We start from the raw sequence: 11,760 nt of genomic DNA, 5'->3' as shown, positions 1-11,760 counted from the left end.
CTTTTTTTGGGGGGGGGGGGGGGGGTCTGGTCGTGGGGCCTGAACTCTGGGCCTGGGCGCTGTCCCTCAGCTCTTCAGCTCAAGGCTAGCGCTCTATCACTTGAGCCACAGCGTCACTTCCGGCTTTTTTCTTTTTGCTTATGTGGTGCTGAGGAATCAAACCCAGGGCCTCATGCATACAAGGCAAGCGCTCTACCACTGAGCACCTTCCCAGCCCCAAAGGCTGTCACTTTTTAAAGTTAACCAAATAAATATAAAATATCAGGATCCATTCTAAGCTATTAGTGTAAGTATGGTTTTGTGAACCCTGTTATCCAGCTACACACACAGTGTTTCTGCAAGCAGCGAAGTATTTTTTTGTTGTTTCCTGATGGCAATTTGTAAGCTGTTCTGGCGAGAGATATGTTCTTCTGTCAGCAGATACTTAGCGAGCACCCCTCTCATGCACTTTGTCAGCAGCTGCTCATGCGGCGCTAACTGATGAGGACGATCCGGGAGCCCGTGGCGGCAGGCCTTGTGCTCTCCAGGATTTGCCTGTCAGGATAGGTGACAGGGAATCCTTGCCAGAGAAGATTTGTCCCGTGAAGTTATGGTCACTTGTCATGCTGTTTAATCAATGTCAGAAGTACTTTTTGCTAAGTTAATTGAAAAATTTGTTTTTCAGGTTTCCTTGTTGCAGAATGAAAGTGTAGAAAAAAACAAGAGCATACAAAGTTTGCACAATCAAATATGTAGCTTTGAAATTGAAATCGAGAGACAAAAGGAAATGTTGCGAAATAATGAATCCAAAATACTTCATTTACAGGTAAGCAGCTAAGACTAGAAGGGTCAAAGGGCAGTGGAGCTGTGTCTCCCTCAGATCTCCCTCAGCACTCTGTAAGCTGAGAACTGGCTTGGACAGGCCCAGAGGCCAGGCCCAGTGTTCCTTTGCTCTCTCGATTACGGGAAGATTTGGGGACAATCTGAGTGAGCAAGGGGCCGGCCGGGAAAGCAGCCCCTCCCCACCCTTCCGTACTTCTTACCTACTGTGGCGAAGTGCGGCTTCAAATTTGTGTTTTAGGGCTGGGAAGGTGGCTCAGTGGTAGCGCGCTTGCCTTGCATACCTGAGGCCCTGTGTTCGATTCCTCAGCACCACATAAGCAAAAAGAAAAAAGCCAGAAGTGGTATTGTGGCTCAAGTGGTAGAGCACTAGCCTTGAGCTGAAGAGCTGAAGGACAGCGCCCAGGCTCAGAGTTCAGGCCCCATTACTGGACCCAAAAAAAAAAAAACTTGTGTTTTAAATTTTGTTTTGGCCAGGCATTGGTGGCTCATGCCTGTAATCCTAGCTACTCAGAAGGCTGAGATCTGAGGGCTATGGTTCAAAGCCAGCCCAGGCAGGAAAATCTGTGAGATTTTCTGATTAGCCACAGAAAACCAGAAATGGCATTTGGCTTAAAGTGGTAGAGTGCATGCCTTTAGCTGAAGAGCTCAGGGATAGAGCCCTGGCCCAGGCCCTGAGTTCAAGCCCCACCACTGACAAGAAAAGTGTTTTTCCTTCGGCCGGGGTGTACATGCCTGCATGTGCAAAGACCCATGTTCCATCCCCACTACTGAAAAAAAAAACTTTTATTACTACTTAAGATAGATATGTTGTTCATGAATCTTTGCACGCAAAGCTTGACTTCCCAATGTGAAATGAAGCATTCTGAGTGTCACACACACTTACCCAGCTTTACTTCACCGTGGTAATTCAGAGGCATCCCCAAATAACATATAAACCTTTGCCATTCTGAACTACGGTGATTTTAAAGATGGGCCTTATGAAGATTTTGTTGGCATCACTGTTGCCCTTAGACCTGCACTGGACCTGCTCTGTGTGTGGGGGCTGAAGAAATTCCAGGGGTCACCCCCATTGTGTCACTAAGGGGGGTTCAGTGCCTACACTTAGCAGTGCATTTCCCTAAATTGTGCTCTACCACTTTGAGCCACAGCACCACTTCCAGTTTTTCTGGTGATTAATTGCAGATAAGAGTCTGAGGGGGGCTGGGAAGGTGGCTCAGTGGTAGAGCGGTTGCCTTGCATACATGAGGCCCTGGGTTTGATTCCTCAGCACCACATAAACAGAAAAAGCTGGAAGTGGCGCTGTGGTTCAAGTGGAAGAACACTAGCCTTGAGCTGAAGAGCTGAGGGACAGCACCCAGGCCCAGAGTTCAGGCCCACGACCAGCAAAAAAAAAAAAAAAAAGTCTGAGGGATTTTCCTACCCAACCTGGCTTTGAACCATGATCCTCAGATCTCGGCCTCATCAGTAGCTGGAATTACAGGTGTGAGCCACCAGCACCCAGCTCTAAGTATTTCTAATGATGTGGGTGTAGCATCATTGAGAATGCTTTTCCTCCCATCTTCTTTTTTTTATTATTGTGAAAATACCGTACAGAGGGGTTACAATTACATGGACAAGATAATGAGTACATTTTTTATCAAGCATTGTAGCCTCCTCCTTTGTTTCCCCTTCCCATCCCTTCCATCTCCCACCCCCTTCCACCCATTGCCCCCCCCATCCTCCCATTTTCATACTGGAGATTAGTCATAGTCTTCAGAATTATGTAGGGATTTTTCCCCCCAGACTTGGGGTCTGGGGGTCTATTCATTAGAATAGAAAATTAACTGTTGGAAAATCACCTATAAAAATGTCCACAAATTGGTAGCTCACATCTGTAATCCTAGTTACAAAGAAAGCTGAGATCCAGATCATACTTTGAGTCCACATGATTCTATCTCCCAAGTTAGCTAGCAAAAGGCAAAGCTGGGCTAGAAGTGTGGCTTGAAAGCTAGAATGCTAGCTAAGCCAGAGTGAGGCCCTGAGTTCAGACTCCCCGGTACTAGCAAAACATAGTCCACCACAGAGTACATATGTAGTAGACTGGTCATGTGTAACATCACCATTTATGTCAAAATTAGGAAAATGATGTAGAGAAGCCCTTGTCCAAAACTTGAGATTTCCCATGGTTTGGTTTTTTTTTTTTTTTGGTTGGTTGTGGGGCCTGAACTCTGTGTCTGGGGGCTGTCCCTCAGCTCTTCAGCTCAAGGCGAGCGCTCTACCACTTGAGCCACAGCATCACTTCCGGCTTTTTTTGCTTATGTGGTGCTGAGGAATCGAACCCAGGGCCTCGAGCATGCAAGGCAAGCGCTCTACCACTGAGCCACCTTCCCAGCCCAGGATTAGTTTCTTGAGCTCCCTGTATATATTGGACATTAGGCCTTTGTCTGATGTATTGTTGATAAAGATCTTTTCCCAATTGGTTGGCTGTCCTTGTGTAGTAGCTATGTCTTTAGCTGTGCAGAAACTTTTTATTTTAAGGTAGTCCCATTTGTGGAGTCTCTCTCCAATCTGTTGTGCTTCTGCCTGTGCCTATAAGTTCCAGCGTCTCTCCTACTCTGTCTGGCAATACTTTCAGAGGTTCCAGTCTGATGTTGAGGTCTTTAATCCATTTTGAGTTGATGTTAGTGCATAGTGACAGGCAGGGACCACTTTCAGTTTTCTGCATGTGGCCACCCAGTTTTCCCAGCACCAACAGCTGAAGTGACTGTGTTTTTTCCACTGTATATCTTTGGCTCCTTTGTTGAATATCAGCTGAGTGTAAGTATGTGGTTTTATTTCTGGATCTTCTAATCTGTTCCATTGATCTTTGGGTCTGTTTTTGTGCCAGTACCAAGCTGTCTTTGTTATTATGGATCTGTAGTAGAGCTTGAAATCTGGTACTGTGATACTGCCTGTATTGCTTCTTTAGCCTAGAATTGCTTTAGCTATTCTAGGTCTTTTGTTGTTCCATATGAATTTCTGAATTGCTTTCTCTGTTTCAGTAAAGAACATCATTGTGATTTTTTTCTTTTTTTTTGGTCCGGTCATGGGGCCTGAACTCTGGGCCTGGGCGCTGTCCTTCAGCTCTTCAGCTCAAGGCTAGCGCTATACCACTGGAGCCACAGTGCCACTTCCGGCTTTTTCTGTTTATGTGGTGCTGAGGAATCGAACCCAGGGCCTCATGCTTGCAAGGCATGCACTCTACTGCTGAGCTACCTTCCCAGCCCCATCATTGTGATATTTGATGAGGATTGCATCAAATTTGTGTATCATTTTGGCATTATGGCCATTTTCACTATATTGATTCTACCTATCCAAGAAGGTATTTCCATTTCCTGGTATCCTCTATGATTTCTTTCTTTAGGCTTTTATAGTTTTTACCAAATAGGTCCTTACATCTTTGGTTAGGTTAATTCCTAGATTTTTTTTGAAGCTATTGCAAATGGGGTTGTTTTCCTGATTTCCTTTTCTGTTTGTATATTGTGGATATACAGAAAGGCTACTGATTTTCGTGGGTTAATTTTATATTTTGCTACTTTGTCAAAGTGATCTATTAGTTCTAGGAGTTTAGGAATAGAGTTTTTTGGATCCTTCAGGTATAAGATCATGTCATCTGGGCTGGGAAGGTGGCTCAGTTGTAGAGTGCTTGCCTTGCATGCATGAGGCCCTGGGTTCGATTCCTCAGTACCACATAAGCAGAAAAAGGCCGAAAGTAGCACTGTGGCTCAAGTGGTAGAGCGCTAGCCTTGAGCTGAAAAGCTGAGGGACAGCGCCCAGGCCCAGAGTTCAAGCCCCACAACCAGCAAAAAAAAAACAAAACAAAAATCATGTCATCTGCAAATAGGAATAGTCTGATTTCTTCTTTCCCTATGTGAATCCTTTTAATGTCCTTTTTTTGCCTTATTGCTCTGGCTAAGGATTCTAGAACTAAATTGAAGAAGACTAGAGAGAATGGATATCCTTGCCTTGGTCCTGATTTGGGGGGAAATGGTTTTAGTTTTTTCCCCATTTAGTATGAGGTTGGCTGTTGGTCTGTCGTATTTGGCCTTTAAAAAAATTTATTATGAGGCTGGGAAGGTGGCTCAGTGGTAGAGTGCTTACCTCACATGCATGAGGCCCTGGGTTCGATTCCTCAGCACCACATAAGCAGAAAAATCTGAAGGTGGTACTGTGGCTCAAGTGGTAGAATGCTAACCTTGAGCTAAAGAGCTGAGGGACAGAATTCAGGCCCCACGACCAACAAAAAAAATTATTATTATTATTATTTTGTCTGTTGTTGGGCTTGAACTCTGGGCCTGGGTGCTGTCCCTCAGCTCTTCAGCTCAAGGAGAGCACTCTACTGCTTGAACCACAGCACCACTTCTGGTTTTCTGGTGGTTAATTGGAGATAAGAGTCTCTCAGACTTTCCCGCTTGGGCTGGCTTTGAATGGCTATCCTCAGATCTCATCCTCCCGAATAGCTAGGATTACAGGAATGAGTCACTGGCACCCAGCTTGGCCTTTATTGTTTTAAGGAATGTTCCTTCTATTCCAAGTTTCTCTGACGCTTTAAGTATGAATTGATGTTGTATTTTGTTGAAGGCTTTTTCTGCATCTATTGAGATGATCCTGTGGTTCTTGTCCTTAGCTGTGTTGATGTGGTGAATTATATTTATTGATTTGCATATGTTAATCCAGCCTTGCATCTGTGTTATGAAGCCTACTTGGTCATAATGTGACTTTTTTTTCTAATTTGTTTCTGGATTCTGTTGGCTAATATTTTATTGAAAAGCTTTGTATCTGTGTTCATCAGAAAAATTGGTCTGTAGTTCTTTTTTATTGGATCCTTACCTGGTTTTGGATGAGTGTGATATTGTCTTCATAGAATGAGTTTAGGATTTCTACCTCTTGTTCTATTTCACCAAAAAGCTTGAGGAGTATTGGTGCTAGCTCATATTTAAAAGTCTTGCAGAATTCCACAGTGACTCCATCTGGGTCTGGGCTTTTCCTTGTTAGAAGACTTCTGATTACTTCTATCTTATTTATTTAGTTGATTGATATCTTCTTGGTTCAGTTTGGGCAATTGATACTTCTCTAGAAATTCATCCATTTCTGCTAGGTTTTCCTTCTTTAGTGAGTATAAATTTTGGAAATAGTTCTTTATACTCATTTAGATTGCTTGGATGTTTGTTGTGATTTTTCCTGTGGCATACCTGATCTTATTCATTTGAGTTCCCTCTCTTCTTCTTCTTTTTTTTTTTTAATTCTCATGAATGGTCTGTCAGTTTTACTAATTTTTCAAAAACCAACCTTTTGTTTCATTAATTTTATGTATACTTTAAAATTTTTTATCTCATTGGTTTCTGCCCTAATATTTGTTATCTTTCTCCACCTACTAACTTTAGATTAAATTTTTTCTTGCTTCCCTAGCAGTTGTAATTGAGCTGCTTCTGATTTCTTTATGTGTGCACTTAGGGATATGAACTTTCCCCTCAGCACTGCTTTTGCTGTATCCCAGAGTTTGGGTTGTGATGTATTTTCATTTTCCTTGAATTGTCAGAACTTCCTAATCTCTTCCATGACCCAGGCGGTATTCAGTAGTATACTGTTCAGCCTCCATATATTCATAATTTTGTTGTTGAGAACTAGTTTGATTCCACTATGGTCAGATAGGATGCAAGGGATTGTGCCAATCCTCTTGTATTTGTGTAAATTCTTCATGTGAACTATGATATGATCTATTTTGGAGAATATTCCATGGGCTGCTGAGAAGAGTGTATTGGGGCATTGCTTGGTGGAAAACTCTGTTAGATTACTGTTAGGCCTATTTGGGTTACAGTGTCATTTAGTTGAGAGACTTCATTGCTTATCTTTTGTTTGGTTGACCTGTCCTTTGGTGAGAGTAGGGTGTGAAAATCTCACTATTACTGTGTTTGTGCATATTTTGTTCTGTAAGCCTGAGAGTATTTAACGTATTTAATTACTCCTTTGTTTGGGGCACAGATGTTGACCACTGTGATTTGCTCTTCATGGATCATTCCCTTTATTAATATGTAATGACCTTCCTTGTCTTTTTGTACTGATTTTAGCCAGAAGTCTATCAGGTATCAGTATGGTGACCCCTGCCTTCTTGCAGGGTGCATTTATGCTGGGAAGATCTTCCCTCCCTTCACTCAGAGTTTGTTTATATCTTTGGCTGTGAGATGCGTCTCTTGGAGACAACAAATGGATGGATCTTGTTTTCTGATCCACCCTGCAGTTCTTTTTCTCTTGACTGGGGAATTGAGGCCATTAATGTTTAGGGTTATTGTAGAGAGATGTATTACATTTCCTGCCATTTTTTGTTTTCCTGTATTTTGCTTCTTTCTTCTTCCCGTGCTTACTAAATTGATCTAGTGGTTTTCATCTGATGTTTCCTTGATTTTGATAGTTTTCCTCCGATTGAATTCCTCCTTTTAGTATTCTTTGTAGCGTTTGTTTAGTTTTCATGAATTCCTTTAATTTTTGTTTGCCATGAAAGGTTTTAATTTCACCATCAAATGTAAATGATGGCTTTGCTGGTACACCGGTTTGGATTGGCAGTTGTTGATCTTCAGGTCTTGGATTATACCATTCCAGGCTCTCTTTGTGTTGAGGGTTTACGTGGAGAGGTCCACAGAGATTCTGATTTTCTTTTCATTGTAATATAGTTCCTTTGATTTTGCAGCATTTAAAATCAGCTCCTTGCTATTCAGGTCTAATGTTTTTACTATGATGTGTCTAGAAGTGTTTCTTCTAGAATCCTGTCTACTATGTGTTATATATGCTTTTGTTATGCAGATGAGATTTTTCTCTCAAGATTGGGGAAGTTTTCTGTGATTATCTTACTGAATTCTTCCCCCTCATCCATCTTAATTATATGTAGGTTTGATTACTTGGCTTTGTCTGCCAATTCTTGGATTTCCCTTTGGTAATATCTGAGTGTTTTTTCCATACCTATGACTTTCTCTTCCAGCTCCTCTGTTTTATCCTCAACTCCTGATAGTCTATTTTCCATCTCACTTATTTGTTACCTATGACTTCCATTGTGGTTTACATTGTGGAAATTAAATCATTTATGCTTCCTATATCCATTTTCAAAGTGTTAATTTCATCATTTAATGAGGTATATACTGTGTCTATTTTTGTCTGCCTCTCTTTTTTGAAGTCTTGGAATTCCTTTGATATTTCTTCTTTGTGCTCTTGAAATTGTTTTTGTGTCTTCCCTTTTACTTCATTAACCTGTTCTGTTACCATTTCTTTAATGGTTCTGTTATCCTCCATTTCTTCACTCTCACTGGAGTTCTTCCCTGGATTGTTGTTGGCTTTTGAATTTGGTTGGTTGTCTTGATTATCTATGAATCTTATAACGTTTCATTGTGGGTTCAGGGATTGTGAAAGCTGTGGTCCTGGCTTGGCCTGGGGTGGTTGGCGCGGGGCAGGCTGACCCAGGGGTGCCTGTGGGCCCTCTGCCTGGGCTAGCTGAAAGGTGCTCTGTCCTGTAGCAGCCGGGGCTGAGACAGTAGATCCAGGCCTCTGGGATTCGCATTGGCCTCTAAAAGGCTGGGCTCGCACAGGGGCACAGGAGTGTTTGTGCGGGGAGCCAGGGCGAACGCCATTACAAGATGGCGCCCGCTTCCTTGCAGCTTTGAGGTAAACAACTCCATATTAGGCAGTGCTTGGCGGGACTGTGGGTCCCGGGCTTTGCGCATGCGCGAGCCACGTAGAGTCCCCAGCCAATCCCGTGGCACCTGGTGACGGTGAAAGGCAGACGACCAATGATAGAACGACCCGTGTCCCTATTCCTTATATAAGCGGCCACATTTTCGTGTACGGGGTCTCTCCCTCAAGCTCTCCCATCAATTCAAAAGCTCTCCAATAAAGTGTGATCTGAGAAGACTCCTGGTGTGGTGGTCGTCCTTCCTTGCTGGTCGAGAAGGCGTTCGCCGCATGTTTGTGCCTTAGCCCCGGGTCTTGTGCACATGTGCGTGTGCTCCATCTGTTGCTGGTATACTCACGATCTACAGTTTCCCACGGACCAGCAGCACAGCTACTCACAGGGGTGTGCTGTGTCAGTTCCACAGTTCGTAGTTTACACTGGTTTTATTTTGCCAAGACTCGTGGTGATTATCTTGGCATTAATCTAGCACAGAGATAGTCAGGCTCCCCAGTCCTCCCCTCTCTACCCCTCACCGCAGCGCATTGTCATTGTTGCTGCTTTGGCTCTGAGTAGGGTGCTGAGATTGAGCTGAATGCTCTGTGGATCCCCAAATTCTTGCCTCCTGACAACAGGTTTGCCAGCCCCTGATGTGACTGGCTGCCTGTATCAAACGTGTTATAGCTGTGTCTGTCATGAGCAACAGTAGAAGCAGACATCACCCTATCCTGAGGGTTGGAGGTTGATAGAATAGCTGGCTCTCGAGCTGCAGACTCCGCAGCGGAAGGACTTGGTCCTCCAGCCGCCCCCCCCCCCCCCCCCCCACCCCCTGTCAGTCCTTCCACACACTCCTCTCAGCGTGCTCCTCAAGGGGAGGTGAAACTCACCCAAGCCAACAGTTCTTCCCCAGTGGCTTATTTACAAAAAAACAAAATTAAGTATTCAGCATCTGTGAAGAACTTTGTAGCCGGAGGGGACTGAGATTAATTGAAAAAGGCAGTAGAGTTGACATTTGAGTTTTCAAAAATTTGTAAAGAGGGGCTGGGAATTGTAAAGATTGGAATGTCTTGTTTCTTGTGCTTTGAGATGGGATCTTGCTACCTTTCCCCTCATTGTATTGAACTCTATCCTCCCACCTCTGCTCCCGGAGTATCTGGCTGAATGTTATGGTTTTTTGTTTTTTTTTGGTCCGGTCGTGGGGCCTGAACTCTGGGCCTGGGCGCTGTCCCTCAGCTCTTCAGCTCAAGGCTAGCACTCTACCACAGCGCCACTTCTGGTTTTTTCTTTTTTGCTTACGTGGTGCTGAGGAATCAAACCCACGGCCTCATGCATGCAAGGCAAGTGCTCTACCACTGAGCCACCCTCCCAGCCCATGGCTGAATGTTAAATATACATGTCTAAACTTTTTGTCGCTTGTGGGACTTGAATTGAACTCCAGGCCTGGGTGCTGTCCTTTAAAGTTTTCTCTCAAGGCTAACACGCTACCACTTTGAGCCACACAGCCACTTTTCAGGTGGTCAATTGGAGATAAGAGTCTTACAGACTTTCCTGCCCAGAATGGCTTACAACGCAATCCTCAGATCTCAGCCTCCTGAGTAGCTGAAGATTACAGGCATGAGCCACCAGTGCCCTGCTTAAGCCTTTTGGGGGGGCGGGGCAGGACTAGAACTTGAACTCATGTCCTTACACTTCCCAGACAGGCAGGCACTTTCCCACTGGAGCCACATCCTGGCCCTGAGTCCAAACATTTAAAGCAGAGGTGCTCATGAAAGCTGTCAGGACATAGTTCACTACAGTCAGCACCTACGATCAACCAGAAGCACTGAGAGGTAACACCACACCTGTGCACACGTGCAGCAGGTGTGCACAGGCATGCTCATTCAGCAGGGAGGTGAGGCTCAGGGCGGTGGCAGCGGTGGTGGTGTTTTTCATGTGAGCACATCGTGTCTGCTCTGAGTTCATCAATGGCTTCACTATAAATCCATTTCCTCTTTTTGAAGAATGTGTTGTTTCTGCTATTTTAAAACTACAGACAAATCTCAAGGCGACTCGCCTCCCGTAGATGCTGTTTCTCATTTGAAAGGCTCCTCCTTTCATTTTAAGAATTGATACTGTTACCACTGTACTGGCTGTGTGGTGATTTAGTGGCTCTGAGGTATGTGGTTGTGCGTGAAACAATCTGGAAGTTCCAGTGCGGTCACCCGTCAGCCTCCAGGCTGGCCTGGGGATGTGCTCTCCTCCCACTTGCCTTGTGGCCAGAGGTTTCCCAGAGTGAGCAGTGTGTGAGGTTGGAAGCCGCAGGACTGAATAGCAGCCTGCCCGCTGCATTTTCTCTCTGAACGATCACCTGCTGGGGCAGGAGTAGGTCATGATGGTGTGAGACGTATCGAGACGTATCTTATCGTATCGGATTGTGTAGTTCTGAGCTGTTTGGGACGGTTGCTCAAGACTGTCTTCCTCTGGCTGCCCATCAGAATGGACACATTGCCCCATTGTGTGAGCTGAGCCTCGTTTGGGCTGCCAAGGTGTGTGCTGCCCTGCTCTGCCCACACAGGCAATGGCTGGCCACAGCCAACACACCTGCACTTTCCCACACTGGGAAAGTGTTTCTCCTGATAGAATTATTCTACTGGGATCTTCTGGTCCTTTGTTGATCATGATAGAAGATAGAACATTCGTGTTGGTTGAGGAAAAACTATGTAAAACTGTAGATATTATTAGACACACTCATTTTTTTAAGGTAAAATCAGAAGTAAATAAAAAGAGAATGCCTTCACTGAAAGAGGCTAAGGTAAAGGGTGGAGAGTGGTGAGGGGGAGAAGGGGACCCCATTCTCATTGGCCATGTGCAGATTACTCTGTGCTGTTGACGCGCACACCTGCCGGCTCCACTCCACACCGAAGGCAGCTGCCTGCGAGATGGATAGAGCACGGTCTGCAGCACTCAGGGCTAGGGTGGTTGTTTAAGATGAGCAAATTAATTCAACGTTCAACTTAGGGAATCCTTAAATGAAAGATATTAAGAATTTAGTTAGAGCTGGGCGCCAGTGGCTCACACCTGTAATCCTAGCTACTCAGGCAGCTGGGATCCAGGATCGCGGTTCAAAGCCAGCCTGGGGGGGGCTGGGAAGGTGGCTCAGTGGTAGAGCGCTTGCCTTGAATACCTGAGGCCCTCAGCACCACATAAGCAAAAAGAAAAAAGCCGGAAGTGGCACTGTGGCTCAAGTAGTAGAGTGCTAGCCTTGAGCTGAAGAGCTGAGGGACAGC

At 44.7% G+C, this 11,760-nt stretch overlaps 1 protein-coding gene across 1 annotated transcript in view; it reads left to right on the top strand.

The window, feature by feature from the left end:
• Traf3 (TNF receptor-associated factor 3) overlaps positions 1 to 11,760 on the top strand; it is a 65,203-nt gene that overhangs the window by 40,173 nt on the left and 13,270 nt on the right. The window contains exon 10 of the mRNA XM_013012965.1: positions 665 to 805. Coding sequence (XP_012868419.1) covers positions 665 to 805 — 141 coding nt within the window. The remainder of the gene's footprint in view (positions 1 to 664; positions 806 to 11,760) is intronic.

Source organism: Dipodomys ordii, unplaced genomic scaffold (assembly GCF_000151885.1).
Source record: "Dipodomys ordii isolate 6190 unplaced genomic scaffold, Dord_2.0 Scaffold2, whole genome shotgun sequence".
NCBI classification, from domain to species: domain Eukaryota; kingdom Metazoa; phylum Chordata; class Mammalia; order Rodentia; family Heteromyidae; genus Dipodomys; species Dipodomys ordii.
Note: the sequence above shows the minus strand (reverse complement) of the source record. Positions and strands in the feature narration are given on the sequence as shown.